General features: G+C 59.2%; 3 protein-coding genes across 5 annotated transcripts; 2 read left to right on the forward strand and 1 right to left on the reverse strand.

Annotated features, from left to right (window-relative positions):
• The first annotated feature begins 728 nt into the window (after window positions 1-728).
• SLC35A4 (solute carrier family 35 member A4) lies at window positions 729-1,925 on the forward strand. Its single transcript, XM_027788747.2, has 3 exons — window positions 729-861; window positions 991-1,089; window positions 1,220-1,925. Exons 1-3 carry the CDS (start codon window positions 847-849, stop codon window positions 1,415-1,417), a joined length of 312 nt encoding a protein of 103 aa, XP_027644548.2. The 5' UTR covers window positions 729-846; the 3' UTR covers window positions 1,418-1,925.
• Window positions 1,926-1,985: 60 nt separating this feature from the next.
• Window positions 1,986-3,747, forward strand: LOC101922196 (probable UDP-sugar transporter protein SLC35A4). Its single transcript, XM_005244662.4, has one exon. It carries the CDS (start codon window positions 1,999-2,001, stop codon window positions 2,944-2,946), a length of 948 nt encoding a protein of 315 aa, XP_005244719.4. The 5' UTR covers window positions 1,986-1,998; the 3' UTR covers window positions 2,947-3,747.
• Window positions 3,748-11,041: 7,294 nt separating this feature from the next.
• On the reverse strand, window positions 11,042-16,471 carry CD14 (CD14 molecule). 3 transcript variants are annotated; one of them, XM_027788762.2, is made up of 2 exons: window positions 14,450-16,471; window positions 11,042-13,467 (listed from the first exon to the last, which is right to left on the reverse strand). In XM_027788762.2, exon 2 carries the CDS (start codon window positions 13,455-13,457, stop codon window positions 12,114-12,116), a length of 1,344 nt encoding a protein of 447 aa, XP_027644563.2. In that variant the 5' UTR covers window positions 13,458-13,467; window positions 14,450-16,471; the 3' UTR covers window positions 11,042-12,113. The 3 variants fall into 3 exon arrangements, with proteins under 3 accessions (XP_027644563.2, XP_055668531.1, XP_005238930.2); XM_055812556.1 differs by having other exon boundaries at window positions 14,401-16,471; XM_005238873.3 differs by having other exon boundaries at window positions 14,524-16,469.
• Window positions 16,472-16,512: the final 41 nt, after the last annotated feature.

Raw genomic sequence — 16,512 nt, forward strand, 5'->3', positions numbered from 1 at the left:
AGCGTCAGGGTATGTCGTTCCCACTAGGGTGTGACTGGCACCTCAAGGCAGAGCTTTGCCTGGGTGGGGAAAAGGGGCAGGTGGGGTAATCAGAAGTGCAACAATACGTGGGTCTGCCCCAGTGCCGCAGCCAAACCCCAGCACCACGGCAGCACCCCCTGGGACAGAACCAAGGGAGCTCCCAAACACCGAGCCCAGCTCAGGCAAGTCACTGGGGTCCCCTCTGCCAGCCTGCTGGCCCAGGGCAAGGAGCACACCCTGTGCTGGCCAGGGCGAGCGCCAGCCCGACCCACAGGCCCTGGCAGCGGGAGTCACGTGGAGCGATCCCTCTGAGAACGGGCATGCATGTGCACACCCACCCAGGCCGAAGGCCCCTATGCCCCAGCTAGGCCAGGCCACGCACCCCCTGCGCCTCCCACCTGCTGCTCAGGGCACAGCTGGGCCACAGGCACAAGCAGCTGCCCCCAGCCCCACTCCAGGGCCACTGAGGCCGTTCCCTCCCGCGCACACGGGGCCCAGCGATGCCCTTGGGGTCTCCTTCCTCAGCACCAGGCACCACTCCGTGGGGCAACATTAGCAGCAGACAGAGCCACCCCACACGGCGGGAAGGCAGCCGGGCCCTGAGGAGCCCAGACCTCGGCCGTGAAGCTCGGGGAGCTCTCGCTGCTCTGCGAGACCCGGGAGCGGCCCGGGGGCCAGGGCCGGGCCTCGGGAGGAAGGCGGCAGCCCCCACCGTGATGGCGGCAACCCACCCGCCCCCGCCCCGCCTCAAGATGGCGGCGGTGAGGGGTGCGGCAGTGTCAGGTGACCGCCCACCGCCCAATCAGCGGCGCCTGCGCGGCGAAGATGGCGGACGATAAGGTGAGCGGGGCAGCGGGGCAGCGGCGTGGCGGGAGGGGCTGGGCCAGGGGCTGAGGGGGCGCCGGGTGGGTCCCCGGTGCCGGGGTGCTGCCGAGGCGAGACCGGGCGCAGTTTGCGTGTCTTCCCCAGGACCCGCTGCCCAAGCTGAAGGACCTCGCCTTCCTGAAGGACCAGCTGGAGAGCTTGCAGCGCAGGGTGGAGGACGAGGTCCACGCTGGTGTGGGGCAGGTAACGCGCGGCTCCTGCCGCTCGGCCCGGCCCCCCGGCGTGAGGGGGCTCGGTAAAACCCCCCGCGCTGTGCGTGCCCCGCACAGGCCCGCCCTGCCCAGCAGCCTCCTCACTCTGCTCTTCTCCTCAGGATGGTTCCCTGCTGGCCTCGCCCTTTCTCAAAGGCTTCCTGGCGGGCTACCTGGTAGCCAGACTTCGCTTCTCGGCTGTCCTGGGATTTGTGGCTGGGACCTGCACCGGGATATACGCTGCTCAGAACTACAGCGTTCCCAATGTTGAAAAGACAGTCCGGGACTATTTCAATTCACTGAAAAAGGGTCGGGACTAGTGAAAAGCCCTTTGGCAGCAGCGATTGTAGGAATGGTACTCCTTAGTTACAGGTGCGGAAGTTCCTAGGGCTTTCAGAGGCACGTCACGTACAGCGTTCTTTTCCACTGGAAAAGGGCTTTACACCACTTCGTTGTGAGACACCAGTGGGTCTGGTTATGGGTATTTATTAGAGCATCGTGGCAGTGGATTACTCTGCTAACTCACAGTGGCTTGGAAGCGCTGGTGGCTGACAGTTTGCCAGCTGCCTTTTCCCCTCATCTCTCTCCCTGTGCCGCTGCAGACTGAAAGGACATGCCTGGGACATGCCATCATGCTCACCACCTGTACGCCCTTCCGCCAAGTGCGTGCTTTGCCTTAGGAACATGCTTTGTGTGGCTTCCTGGGGAGGCTTGTAGTTCTCTTCCTAATGAAAGACAAAACCATTCTCTTCTGCAGCATCATAAATGTAGCAGGTGACATCCTGTTTTAATCAGGCTCATTAAATTCATGGTATTTGGTCTCTTGAATGTTCTAGGGTGCAAGTCTGTCTGGCTTCCTCTGCACTGATAGCAGCTCACCCTTGCTGGCTACTGCCTGAAAATGGTGATGTTTGGTAATGCTGCTGGCTCTACAAACTGGGTGCTGCGGAGGGGGCTGTGGGGACTGATGCTGGTTGCATCCATAGCCATATATGGCTCTCATGCTCCCCTCCTGACCCGATGCAAGGTGGACGGGAGGATCCCCTTCAGCTCCACGTCCGTTGTGGTTCTCGTTGAGCTGACAAAGCTGGTGTTCTCCCTCGTGTTCCTGCTGACCTGGGACCGGGAGCTGCTAGGAGTTACTGTGTCATGGCACCATGTTGCCCCCTTCGCCCTCTCTGCCCTGCTCTATGCTGCCAACAACAACCTGGTGGTTCATATGCAGCTCTTCATGGATCCCAGCACCTACCAGATCTTGAGTAACTTAAAGATCGTCAGTACTGCGCTCCTCTACAGTCTTTTCCTGCGACAAAGACTGAGCATGCGCAAATGGCTGGCTCTTTTCCTGCTGGTGGCTGCTGGGGTGAGCTACAGCTGTGGTGGCCTGCAGGATCCTGGCAGCCCCTCCAAGATGCAGCTGCACATCACGCTGGTGGGTTTGCTGCTGATCTTGGTGTACTGCCTGATATCGGGCTTGTCAGCTGTCTACACGGAAGCCATCCTGAAAACCCAGGCACTGCCTCTCAGCCTTCAGAACCTCTTCCTTTACTTCTTTGGGGTCCTACTCAACTTAATCGGCTACTTCTGGAGCAGCACAGAGGGCAGTTTCTTGGAGGGCTTTTCCTCCTGGGTGCTGGTGATTGTGGTCAGCCAGGCCTTGAACGGTTTGATCATGTCCGTGGTTATGAAGCACAGCAGTAACATCACCAGGCTCTTCGTGATCTCCTGCTCTATCCTGGTCAATGCCCTCCTGTCTGTCACCCTCTTCAATCTGCAGCTCACCCTCCTCTTCTTCGTTGCTGTCTCATGCATTGGCCTTGCTGTTCACTTGTACTATGGGGTGACGTAGCTGCTGCCTTCCTGCCCCTGCATGCTCCAGGGCAGCCTTTACTTGTTCCTCAGGGGTGTTTAGTGTTTGTGCTGGGGATGGTGTTAGAAGCAGGGTGGTGCCCAGGCCACCGGCCTCCCCACACTGGTGTTCATGGGGAACCATTACTGGTGGGTGCACGCACAACTAGCAGGGACCTCCCAAAGGAGGAGGGCTGAGGAGGGGGGTGCCCTGGCCCTGTTTCCAGGGGGTAAGCTGGGCCCTGCCCCAGCCCAGCCAGGCTTTGTGCCCAGTCTCAAGGGTGGGTCCTGAGCCCCTTGTTCATATGGCGTGTTACATTCTCAGGCTGTTTCCCCCCCTCTTCCCCACACCAGAGTGCACCTGCTCTTGTGGCTGTCAATGCTCCAGCAGCAGTTAGCTCCACTGTGCTACAGGCTCATCTGTGTGCAGGCAGCCTTGCATTGGTCTGACACCTTTTTGGCTCTTGTGGATGGTGCTTCCCCCCACTGTCTGCACGAGGCCAGGTGCTGCCGCCTGGAGACCCTCACACTGTGTCCAGGACTCTCTCCCACCTCTGCAGTTTTCCAGCCCTCTCCTTGCTGCAGCCTCTGGCTGAAGGGCTACTGTCTTCAGGCTCCGTTTCCCCTTCTTGGGCATGGTGTCATTGCCCTGTGTGGAGCAGATGGGGAATGGGGGGATGTGGGAACTGTTTCACTGGGAAATGGCACCCAGATTTGTACTGATGCTGAGCTGGTGAGCTCCTGGCAGGCAGAAGTCACTGCTGGTTCTGGCCAGGGTTATTAAAGTTACGGTTCAACAGCATGTGTGTGTGTCTGTCCTCCCTGCAGGAAGGCATCTGTTGCACTTGACAGAGGTTTGGGGGCCAGGGGCACATCTGAGACTGACAACACATATTGGTGAGAGGCACCTGCTTTATTCCACATGGCAGCAGCTGGGGGCCATCAGCCCTCCCACTGTGCCTACCTTGCTGCTCCTGCAGGGCTGTACCTGAGCCTATGCTCCTGCAGGCAGGTGCCCAGCAGCAGAGCGTGGTTTTTCCTGTGGGAGCAGAGGGGTGAAGCGCTCCCCTCTCTTCTGATAGCAAGCCCCCTCCCTGGGGCCAGATTTCTGCAGGGATCAGCTCTCAGCAGGCAGGGTGGGAGGCCCTGCCCTGTGTAACTGCTGTAGCTGGGCCTGGCTGGTCCCCTGACATCAGGGCTGGGGCTAGTGGCTCACTCCAGGAGTGGGGGTTGAGGTGGCAGGGGTCTGCAGGGATCCCAGCCTGCCTGCTAGGGCAGCTGTCCCCACCACCCTGGGATGCTGGCTCAGCGTGTCTGTGAGGCAGCATTGGCCAAGTCCAGCTGTTGGGCATCCTGCAGCTGCTGGTTGTGTGCAGCAAGGTCTGCAATGTCCTGCAGCAGCAGCCTGGGCCTGCAGTCCAGGGCATCCCTCTGCTTCTCTGCCAGGCACTGCTGGTCCCGAAGCACCTGTGGGGATGCCTGGCATGGCCCCAGCAGCTTGGAAATGAGTCCCCAGCCCTCCCCTACCACCTGCAGCAGGTGCTGCCTGCAGGCCTGCATCTTCTGCTGGTGACCCTGCAGCAAGGACTTCTGGTCCCACTTGTCCTCCTCCCACCTCCTCTGCACTGCCTCCAGGCTCTGGCCAAGTACAGCCACCTCCCGTTGGCAGTGAGCTGCATCCCACTGCAGGGAACAGGGATGAGGAAAGGGCAGCTCTGGGCTGTCTCTGCTCCCTGGGGTGTCCTACATACGGAGAGCAGTGCCAGGGAAGGAGGGGAACCTGAAGCCCACAATGATAGGCTCTTTTCCTGTGCCCACCTCTCCACTCATCTCCTGGCCCGGCACTGCCCAGTACCTGAGCTCTCGCTGGAGGAGCAGGCAGCGCTGAACCTGCAGCTGCTGCTTCAGTGCCTTGGGCAGGGCGTACTGGGCCTCCAGCGATGGGCACAGCTGGCACAGGCTCCCAGTCTGGCAGGGAGCAGAGTGGGCTCAGACAGCATCCAGGGACACGGTGCAGAGGGCTGCAGGCCCTGGGCACTGCTCTCGCTCAGGAGCAGCAGGCAGGAACCCAGTGAGCCCCCACTCACCAGTGGCTGTGGCGCTTCGCTTGCCGAGGGCTCTGCCAGCAGACCCTGCCCTGTGCTCGCCAGGGCTCAGCTGCCCCCCGCCCTGGCTGCTCTCACTGGGACACTGTCCCATGGGGGGAGAGGGAAGGGGAATGATCATGACGTGGTGTGGCTGAAAAAAGCAGTTTAAACAAAGGACTGAGGCCTCTTCTAGCCCAAGGGAAGCCTTTCCCCAACATGTGAAGTGATGCTCTGTGCCCACATATCAGCCACCCCGGTGTGGAGTGCATGCCTGTCCCCATGCTCCAGACCTGCTGGCTCCAGGCTGGCAGTGATCAGGGGCTTTTGGGTTCCAGGCTGCTGGCCCAGCACTGTATTCCCTGCAGACACCCGGTCCTGTGGGAGAAGGAGATGTTATAGGGATGCAACCAGGATTCAAGGCTTCTTCACCTGGGTTGCCCCTGGATGAGGGGTTCATGGCCTGACCTGTGCCCACCTTGGTACTGGGTTGATGCATCTGGCACCTGAGCACCTCTGCCGCTGCCTGCTTCTTCTCCCACCTTTGGCTCTTTAGCACCTGGAAAAGGGGGCTAGGGGTCCTTGCTGGGCTGATTGAGACCTCCAGGCATAGCACAGCTCCAGGGACACATCCCACCCTCATGATCTCATCTGCCAGCAGGCAGCCCCCAACGCCTGCCCTCAGTGCTGTACAGGAGCTTTAACACCAGGACAGAGCCCAGAACTGATCTGACTGGGGGATATCTGTGCCATCCTGGTCCCATCTGGTGGCCAGGGGCATTCTCCCACCTGCAGCTCCTGCAGGGCTCTCCGCAGCTGGGCCACGGCCACCTTCTGCTCAGGGAGGCCAGCTCTAGCCAGCAGCTCCATCCGTAGCCCTCAGATCTCCCTCCAGCGTGCTGCCACCTCTTGCACAGGGTCCCAGAATGTGGCTGAGATGGTCTTAGCCAGCCCCTTCACCCGCTCAGCCAACCCCAGGGCCGCCAGGATCTCTTCTCTGGAGGTGTCTGGGAGAGCAGCAAGCCCTGGGCAGGGGCCACAGGGGTCCACCAGCACAGGGACATGCCGGTGCCTGGCCCAGGGTCAGGGCTGATGGGGATGAGTGGAGCTGGTGTCCAGCCTCCAGTGACTGCAAGTATCCCTGGGCAGCAGCCAGGGACCAAATGCCAGGCAGGGGGTGGGATGGGGGAAAACCTCAGGGAGGGGGCACCCAGAAGCAGTGTCCCCATCCCTGGTGCTACCTGGCAGCACCACACACGGCAGCAGGAATATCAGGCTGTTCCCCTCCAGTAGCCGCTTGACAATCCAGGGCAGGCAGCCAGTGTCAGGCAGCGGGTGGCCGGTGGCTGGTGCCCTTGTGCATGGGGTGAGAGACAGCCCAGGAGAAGGATGGGGCTGGGACCCATGTGCCAGGCAGCTGAGCCCCAACCCACAGGAGCTCGAGGACAGGTTGGCCATGCTAGGATCAAACCCACATTCCCAAGGGGTGGTGGCAACCCCTTGGCTCCCAGCCATGGGCTCCCACTGGGGTGTCAGGGTCCCTTCTGCTTCGCCTCTGGGTACTGAATCCCCCCAACTCCACAGCAGGCACTATGGGGGTGCCAAAGAGGTGACATGGCTCGGTCCCAGCTCAGAGCCACAGCTCTGGTACGTACAGCTTGGGGCAGAGCCCGGTGGCCCCAGGGGATGCCAGGATCCTGAAGGCTGAGCGCTGGTACCTGCCACCCTCCAGCTCCCACTCCACGGTAAGAGTGAAGAGGCTGCCAGTGCTGGGGAGAGGCCAGCGCAGGAGTTGGGTTGCAGCGGTGCCTGGAAGCAGCCCCAGCACTCCATGGGCCAACCCTTCCCGACCCTGCAGGATATCTCCTGAATCCCTCACCCCTGCATGGCTGAGTGCCCATCTGCAGGGGGCTGCTGCACACACCCCTGGAACAGTGCTGGGATAGCACCAGTTGTGGACACTGGTGGCAGCTTGGGCATCAGACATGGCAATTTCTGTTGCCTCCTCCACTATCCTGGAAGCAGAGGGAGACAAGGGTGAGCGAGGAGGACCATGTCCAACCACCTCCTGCATGCCTGGGCTCCCTGGCTGGGCACCATGCTCCCTGCCCAGCCTCACACTTGACATTGGGGTACCAGCCCCCTAGGAGTACCGGCCCGACCATGGGGCATCAAGTACCTACAGGCCCAGGGCTGTGACATCCATCACTTGCAGGGCTCATCCATCAGGATGGAGCAGGTCCCAGGCTTTGTCATGGGCACAGACCTGGAACAGGGCTGTATTAAGCAGGGGGGCAGAAAGAGGGGGCTGCTGGCATCCCACGCTCACCAGGGACCCAGATTGCTCATAGCTATCTACAAGTAAGGCCTGAGAAGGGAGAGATCTCAAGGTCAGCTCCCAGCTTGGTTGGAAAACACCCAAGCCCTGTGTAGAGCTTGGCAGGTCTCTGGCAGCATCCTGGGGCCAAAGGGCAGGGCCCAGGCTGCTGACAGGGGCTGGCATTACTCCTGTGCCAAGCAAGGACACACTGGGGAGACCTTTAGGTCACAGGGAGCAGTGGTTGGCAGGAAAAGCCCAGCCGTGAGACGGGCAGGAGGGTGTTAGAGGGCTCCCCTGTTCCCACCGTGTTGCTGGAGCCTGGGAGATGCCCCATGGGCAGCCGAAGCTTCCCATGCCTGGGAAGTCCTGCAAAGAGGTGAGAAAACCTGGGATCCAAAGGTCTCCAGCCCCTTGTCACCCTCCGGCATAGGGGACTGGATGCTAGTACTGGGGCAATATATGCCCCTCGGCAGACCAGGGCCTGGCTGGTGGCAGAGAGGGAATGGGACCCCCACCCCAGGGCACCCTGGCCTGCCCTGCTCCTGCCCTACCTGGACCAGGCTAACAGTCTGCAGGCTCTGTGCATCGCCCCGCAAGGCCTCCAGCTGTTGGAAGATGGTGTTAATCACCTGGGGACAAGCCAGTCAAGCTGGCAGCCATTGGTTCTTGGCAGCTGTGGCTGGGTCTCACACCCATACCAGCTGGAATGGGGTCAGCTGGACAACCCAGGAGCCCAGCAATGTGCGGTTGTACTGTCACCTGTGCCCTACCATGCCCTGTGCCCTCACCTGCCAGACGATACTCTGGAAGGATAGCTGAGTCACAGGGCCATGGGGGTCCCACAGCAATAGGGACATGCTGTAGCCAAGGGGAACCAGGGTCAGCTGGGGTCTTGCCAACCCCAAGACCTTCTCCTGGTAGGAGAGACGTAGCCAGCAGAGCAGGGATGGCATGGCACAGACAACATGGTGCAGATGGCCCAGCACAGAGGGCATTGGCATGGATTGGGTAGCACCACACAGGTAGTATGGCATGGGTAGCACAGCACAGGTAGCCCAGTGTGGATGGCATGGTGTAGGTGCACAGCATGCATGGCAGGGCAGGGCACAGCACAGTGGTGCACAGCATGCCACAGAGAGCACAGCACAGGCAGTAAGGCACAGTGTGGCAGCCATGTCCCAGCACCCAAGAGGAAATAGGGAACAGGTGAACAACACCAGCAGAGCCAGACATACAACTCAGCCCCGGGTCCCCATCGCTGCCTGTGGCACCTGAGGAGCTGGAAGAGGTGCCCAGTGTCCCCAGACAGCAGCGGGGTGCCCCAGCCCACAGCTTGGGCCAGCATGTCCCTGGCTCATCTGGCTGGGGACAGGTGTGCAGAAGAAGGACCTGGGGCCCACAATACCTGTCCTGCATCCAAGCAGAAGATGCCATCAACAGTCAAGCAGCTGTCCTGGCACAAGGGAAGGAGAGTGATAATGCTCAGCTTTCCCCTGTCCCAGTCTGACCAGTGCAAGGTAGAGGTGGACTGGGCACACTGGGGTGGAGGTGGCAGGGTGCCATGAAGGACTTTGTATAGGCAGGGTTGGGGGAAGATCCCCACCCTTCCCCTGCTATCTGGTAACCCCTAGGAGCCCCCCACAAGAGAGGGGCCCATAGGGGTGTGGGGCAGGATCAGCTTAAGACCTCAGCACCCATCAGGGTCCCAAGCATGGCAGGTGGCTAGGACAGAGCCCCCTGCTTCCATCTGCTTCCCCAGGGACCCTCATCCCATCGACACCCACATCCCTGCCACTCTCACCTGGACCTCCTTCCCAGCAAAGAGAAGCTGCATGGGGTCTTCACTGCTGCCCACCCAGCTTTCTCCCAGCCCTAAAAACACTGGGAGTGGGGTGGTGCAGGGGGGTCAGCCCCACCTGCCCCAGCTCTGTCTACTCCCTGCAGCCTGCGGCCAGGTCCCAGAGCTTCACATCATCCCCAAGCCCTCTCGCTATGACCACGGTCCTCAGAGTCACCAGGGCGGACAGGACACCCTCTCCCCGTCAATACTGCCCAGGACAGGCCCACCAGTGTGGCCAGTGGTCCCAGTGCTACCACAGCTGTGGCTGCCACCCTGGCCCGGTTCCCTGGCATGGGTGTTCAGGCTGAAGGCACTTGGGATGCTGTAGGTGCCTGAAGCTCCATTGCTACCTGCTGCCTGGTGCGGTCCCACAGCTGCTCCTGAGCAGAAATCCTGCTTGGCCTGCTGGGACATGGGGCAGCAGGGGAATGAGCCATGTCCTGCCACATGCACCCAGCACCTGCTGGGAGCTGGACAAACCCCTGGGCATTGCAAAGCCATGCCGCACTGGAGGCAAGGGACAGATCCCTCCAAACCACCCTGTGACGTCCCCCATGATGGCACTCACCTCTCCAGCATCCATGGCCAGCTCAGCAGCAGCAGCCCTTAAGCTGCTGTTTCAGACAGGGCAGGGGATGGGGTTACACGGGAGGATCCTGTTTCCCTGTATTATTAATGGGTGTTGAGCACAGTCATGTGGGCAGAGACGGGCAGAGACAGGCCCAGCCTGGAGGCACCGTGTTCCAGAGGATGAGCCCTGCTGGCCAAGGAGTTAGTGGGACCATGGGAGCCAGGTGGGTGCCTGGACCTGCTCACATCATTAGCATGCTCCTGGCTCCAAGAGGGACATCTTTACAAAGCGGGGATGGGAGATGAGGGACCTCGGACTATCACAAAGGTTTTCTATGCACAAGAAGCAACCACAAACCACAGAATCACATTTACTACTGATCAGTCATACCAAGAAAGCACAAAAGGAAATCCTGAAGCTGAGGATCTCTGGTCTGTAGAAACACAGACTGTTGGAGACAGGAGGTGCCAGGACAGCCCCTGCCCCTTGCACTTGGACAGGACCAGGCACAATGAGGAGATGCACGTGTCCCTCTGTCTGCCACCATTCCCTCTATAGAATGAGATTATAACGCTGCCCCTGCCTCCCTGAGCCCCTGCCTGCCCAAATGTCTTCAGGCACGAGGGTGACACCAGGCTGGACATGAGTTGTCATTGCAAATGGAGCAAGCCACACTGGGGGCTTCATCAGGAGCAGAGCAAGGGGTGAGGTTGTGCTTCACATGGGTGCTGCTAAGGGAAAGTAAATCCTATGATTCAGAGGGACAGGGATTTCTCCTTCTTCATCTATTAGACAGGAGAGAGCAGCTGCTGCTCCCTCTTCCCAGGTCCAGCCAGTAGCACGGCTGAGCGCAAATTCCCAAGATGCAAATGCAGACACATGGTGTACACATGTCCACACATGTCAACACAAGCAGAGCAGCACCTTTGCTAGCACTGTCTAACCACCAACGGTGCTCTCATGAGCACAAGCACACAGGCAGCACGGCCCCATCCCTCCTCTCTAGCTGGTCAGGGCTGATGTGGGCTGGTGGCACAGCCCCACAGCCCCAGCCTTGGCCCAAAGGCAGGTGCACACACGTGTGCCCTCGAACGCATGGCAGACCCCAATGCCATCACAGACCCACAGCTGGACCCTGGGCCCTGTTTAGCCACTCTCCAGCTCCAGCCTGGGTCTTTCCACACTCTGGTTTCTCATCCACTAGCTAGCCCAGCCGGTGTTTGCTCTCGGGTGACAGGTACACGTGCACAAACAGAACAGAGAGTGAGCTGACACAGAAAATACCCAGGAATAGATTTTAATGAGAAGGCAGGACAGACCATGGGGACAAAGTGCAGGGCTTGGCCAGGCAAGCATTGCCTACCTATGACCAGCCCCCTTCTCCCCCATCCCTGTTTTCCCATGCTTGTTCCTTCCCCACCCACCCACTGTGATCCTCCCTTTGATCCTTCCTGTAAGCATTCCCCAGTAAGGTTTGCATGCCCCCGATCTCCCTCAGCATCACATAATCAATGCTCTCTTTCCTATGAGACATTTCCTGAATCACCTGAAATGCAAAAAAAACCTTTTCTTCTTATCACTTAAGAAGTTTCTAGCTAAACCTCTTCAAGGTCACACTTGGGGAGTTCATCCGCCAGTGCCTTGAGAGCTCAGGTCTTGGTTGCTGCCTCTGTTACCTCCCGCTCATTAGCATTTGTGTACGGGGGTGTTTCATTTATTCTTGTTCCTGTCTTTTGTGGGTGTTCTCTTATGCTGAATAGCTGTTAGGCAAACACCCTTGCAAACCAGACATCCTCCCCACCCATGGCCCCAGGTGAGGATAGGTGGAGGGTCAGCAGAGAGGCTGTGGAGGCTGCAAGGGTGTCTGGGCTTGGGGGCACAGGGATACAAGGCTGCGGGGTGCTCTGGATGGGGACCACCAGACCCCAGTCAGGCTTGGGGCATCTGAGTGCTGCCTGCAGTGGTGCAAATATGATAGAGCTGAACTCCTCCTGTCCAGGGCAGATGATTCACAGGGGCAATAGGTGCGTGTTCAGGCTTGAGGAGTCATGGATGGCCATAAGGAAAAACCCTCTGGGAGGGTGCAGTCATGGGACAGAGTATGGCAAGGGGCTTTGCTTGGGGGTTTCCCCAAAACTTGGATGGGCAAAGCCACATCCACCGTGGGATAATGCTGGGAGACAGTCCTGCACCACAGGGGAGTCTGGGCTGAGGGGTCTGAGAGAGCTCCCCACCAGCACTTGAGGGGTCTTGTGAGACTTCCCATGGAACTCCTGGCCTTGCAGCCCCTGGAGCTGAGCCCCTGTGGGGAAGCCCTGGTGGGAATGGTCACATGTCCCCTTCACACTCTGCATCAGGGCCGGATGAGCCTGGGCCTGGATCTGAGCAAGCAGATGACCCCAGCCACACCAAACAGGGCAAGGGCAATGCATACAGGGGCAATCACTGCAGCACTGTTACACTGCAGCACCGAGACCTGCACGTCCTTCACCAGCCTGCCCTGGTAGTGAGGTGGGGAGTGACACATGTAGTCCTGGGGCCAGCCCTGCCCAAGGTGCCCCATGCTCACCAGTGCCTGGAGCCCCCCGGCCCCGGAGCATGAGCAGTTGTAGGGATTGTTAGCCACAGCCACATCCCGCAGCTGTCCCAAGAGCTTCACCTCATCCCACGGCAGCTCTCTAATCGAGTTATTGTCTAGGTGGAGGGTGTCCAACATGGGACAATTCCTGATGGAGGGGGCAGCCTGCAGCATGTTTTGGCTCAGGAATAGCTTCTTCAGGGAGCTGAGGGAGATGTCTACAGCATGGAGGTGGTTGCAGCTCATGTCCAACACTTCTAGACTGGGAGGCAGAGGTGTGAGGACTTCATCCAAGCCAGTGTTGGACAAGTTAAAAATTTGGAGGGACACTGGCCACTGACAAGAGGCAGACAGGTCTGCCATGAGCTGGTTCTGGCTGAGATCTAGATGCTGGAGCTCATGCAGCAGTTGAATGCTTCTGCACACACCATGGTAGGACGTTAGGTTATTGCGTTGCAGACTCAGTACCTGGAGCTGAGGGAAAGCCCCTTTACAGAAGGCGGGCATCAAGCTCTCATCCCCAAGGCTGTTTTGTGCCATGTTCAGGTACCGCAGAGCTCTGAACACCCTTCCGACGCCACAGGGCAGGCTGGTGACATGGGACCCAGTGACAGCCAGCTCCTGTAGGGTCTCCAGCCAGCTGCTCAGACTAGAGAAGTCCTGCTCACGGCCTGTCAGTGGGGCAGATGTCACGTTGTCGAAGTGCAGGGACAATATGGGCAAGTTCTGGCCATCCATTTTATCCCAGTTGCCTCTCCCATCGAAAATGCAGTTCTCAAACACCAGTTCTTGCACCTGGGTGTAGGAGAAGAACCTCAGGACTTGGGCAAGGAGTACCTCAGGCACCAGGAGATCACCAACAATTATTTTCCTGATGACAAGGGAGCCCAGCATGTCAATGGCGGAGGGGTCCAGGTTTCTGATGGGGAAGTCTACATATGTCTTCAGCTCTCCCCCGTAAAACTCCACGACAGAGGCTGGGAGGCACCGGATGATGCTGCTTAGGCTTTCCTGGGACAGGCTGTAGCACACACAGTGCTCCTGAGTGCGATTGAAGAAGCACCTGCCTTCTGCCTCCAACAGCCACAGCCACAGGACAGGGAGAACAGCCACATTCATGGTGAACAACCTAAAAAGGAGGAGAGCAACGGTGAAAGGCAGAACTGTTGTGGAAGCTGAGTGGACCGTTCAGATCTAGCCAGCTGGAGGGCTGGTTTGGGCAGGTTCAGCCCTGGAGAGCCACCCCTCAGGGACACAGTGCTGCCCTCATGCCTCCTGTCCAGCTGCCCTTTGTGTGGGTTCAACGCACACCATCGGCACCTGCCTGGCTACTCAGCCCTGACTCAGGACAAAGTCCAAATCAGCAGTGAAACACCCCAGAGCTACACCTGTCACTGCTCCTCGGCACAGAGCCGGTGGCACTGGTGTTTCCCCACCCCAAAAGCAGGGTTTCAGCAAGGCAGGGTGGCTCCTCCTGAGGCAGCAGCCGCTGGGCTCTGCGCTTTCCTGCCGGTGCTGCCTTGCTGCAGACTCCCACTCCTAAGCAACCAGGAAATCCCACAGATGAGGAGAAACTAGAAATGTTGAGTTGCAGACAGTAAGCCTGATATATCCGTCTGACCACAGGATGTGAGAGCCACAGCTCTGATTCTCTGTGCAGCTTGCTCTGTAATCTGGGACAGGAAATGGCAACAGAGGGCTTCATATTTTCCTTTTTCTCAGCCAGTGACATGATTCATTACCAGCCTCCAAAGGGACAGTAGAAAATAATTTCTGAGGGTCTGTAAGCATTCCTGTCAGCACCAAGTACTGCTTTGCTGTCCAGCTGATGGGAGAGTCTATCACCAGATTGCAAAAAAGCAGCAAGCAAAAATTAAAGGCTTCTAAGAACGTGCTGACTCAACTCTGCCCGAGCACCCAGGCAGGGCAGCGGTGAGGAGTCTTTGGGGGTCTACAGCCCAGCCTCCTGCTTCGAGCAGGTCTGTTGCCAGCAGTAGCCCTGATCAGCCACAGCTCTTTCTGGCCTCACCTCAGAAACCTGTGGGGACAGAGGTCTCCCTACCTCTCTGTACCGTCACGGGGCTGCACCACGCTCCCAGGGAGAAGCTCACCTCCAGCACTTGCAGAAAGTCCCTCTCCCGGGGGTGGCAGCACAAAGCAGGGGTGCGTTTGTCCAGTGACTCACCAGCCAGCTCACACCAAAACGTTTCCTCGCCCCAAAGCTGCTTCCTCTAGCTGCTGCCAAATCCAGGGCTTAGGTGCCAAAGGCTATGCAAGTGCTCAACTCTCTCCTGCGCCTGATCCTCCCCTGCCTCCAGCTGGGGGAGACCTCGGTGCCTGCAGGTGTCTTACAGCTGCCGTTGGAGCTTCTGCAGCCCGTCCTGCTTCTGCTTATTAGATCGACGGGGTCGGGGCTAGTGGGGACCTGGAGGCAGGCTCCCAGGCACTGCCTTGCTCCCACTGCGTGACTTCCCGAGCAGCACGGGGCTGGCTGTGCCACAGGAAGCAGCATGCCACGCAGCAACCACCCAAGTCACTTCTGCTTCGCTTCTCTGCAGCAAGGGCTCTTGCGGCTGCCTGTGGCTGCAGGCTGGGAAGGATTTTGGTCTAAGTAGCAATGCTGCTCGCTTTCCTAGGAAGGATGAGGTAAGACAGTGTAAGACAGGGCCCTAAATGCACCCTCAGGACCAGCCTAAACACACCTTTGCTTCCAGATGCTCCGGGTTTGTTGTGCCTCAGAGCTGACTGGGTGCTGAGCACCCTGCAGGAAGTAATGCAGAGGGGTACAAGACTGTCATACTGGTATCCAGACCACCCCAAGATGCCTGTGTCCCATTTAGGATGGGGACAGGACAAATTCCCATCCAGTGTGTGCTAAGCTCAAAGCTGCAAAAGGCACTTTTTCACCCAAGGTCAGCTTCCTTGGCAAGCTGGCTAGTTTGCCTGGCCAAGGAACTCACATCACTTGCCCTGTGCTCCTTTGGCAGGTGGTGGCTGTGCCTACACCAAAATAGTAACACTCCTTGTCAGCAAGTGGAAAGTACCAGGCATTTGGAAAGATCTGTCAGGGATTTTTTTCTTCCCTGGGGATTTCTCTGCCTGTGTTGAATTTCAGGGAGGGTTTCAGAAAGGCAATGTAACTGTATGGCTAGAAGATGCAACTCCCAGTTTGTGGATGTTAATGCAGCATCACAGAGAGACACTATCAGTGTGACAACAGCTGGGGCTGGAGCTGCCTGTCCCCCGCACCCTGGCACGCTGCTGCCAGGCTGGGTGAAGGGAAGGTCTCCTTCTGGTCGTTACATCTACTACAGCTCATTTTCTTGTTCCTGGTGTCTCAGGTGGCATGCTGCACTGCTTTGCTGCCTTTCCTTAAGCAATTCCTTGTGCAGAGGGTTTCAGCAATTCCGTGATTCATCGCCTCCATCCTCGGGTTACACAAAACTGCTGCTGTGTGTACAGTGAAGGAATCAGCTTTCCGAGTTCTCCTCACCACTCCTTTTGATGAGGCCGGTGGCCCTGTCTGGGCCTGGTGCCTTTTGATTGCTCATTCCTGGCCATCACCAGTAAATTCCCCAAAATGCCTTTCTGTGGAGGAGCAAGCTCTTCAGCCAGCCGCACCCCACTTCAAAGCCACGTGGTTTTGGAATGATCTTTCGGGTGATGACTTTCTTGTTCTCATCGCCACCATGGAAGATCCCAGGATACCGAGACCTGTTGTCTTGACGTTTCTGGGAGTCTCTGGCCTTTTTCGGCTTCCACAGACAAGCAGGCCAGCCCGGGGGGCTGAGCCTTGCCCGAGCCCGGCGGCCGCTGGCTCTGGGTTCGTCCCCTGCCCGGTTTGTGTCGCTGCGCGCAGGCCCCGCGCCCCGGTGCTGCAGCCCCGCCAGGGCCGGTGCCCGCGGCGGGTGTCACCGTGTGCTCCGGCCACCCAGCCGGCAGCTCGACCTGCCCCGGCCGCGCTCCCCTGCAGCTGCGGCGGCAGCGCGGCGTGGGGTACCCGGCACTGCCCCTGCCCCACCGAGGGCTGGTCCCGCTCCTCCTGTGCTGCGAGCGGGGGGGACCGGCCCCGAGGCTCCCCGGGCGGATACGCCGGCCGGGCCCTCTGGGGCACAGCACGCCCCGGGCCTCGCTGCCGGGGGCTGCTCACCGCCCCCGCGATCCGGCCCTGCCC

Source organism: Falco peregrinus, chromosome 8 (genome assembly GCF_023634155.1).
Source record: "Falco peregrinus isolate bFalPer1 chromosome 8, bFalPer1.pri, whole genome shotgun sequence".
Lineage (NCBI taxonomy): Eukaryota > Metazoa > Chordata > Aves > Falconiformes > Falconidae > Falco > Falco peregrinus.

Coding starts and splice junctions, on each gene's coding strand:
- CD14 (XM_027788762.2), bottom strand. CDS start 13,457: ATGAATGTGGCTGTTCTCCCTGTCCTGTGGCTGTGGCTGTTGGAGGCA.
- LOC101922196 (XM_005244662.4), top strand. CDS start 1,999: ATGGTGATGTTTGGTAATGCTGCTGGCTCTACAAACTGGGTGCTGCGG.
- SLC35A4 (XM_027788747.2), top strand. Junction 1,090..1,219: donor TCCACGCTGGTGTGGGGCAG/GTAACGCGCGGC, acceptor TCTTCTCCTCAG/GATGGTTCCCTGCTGGCCTC.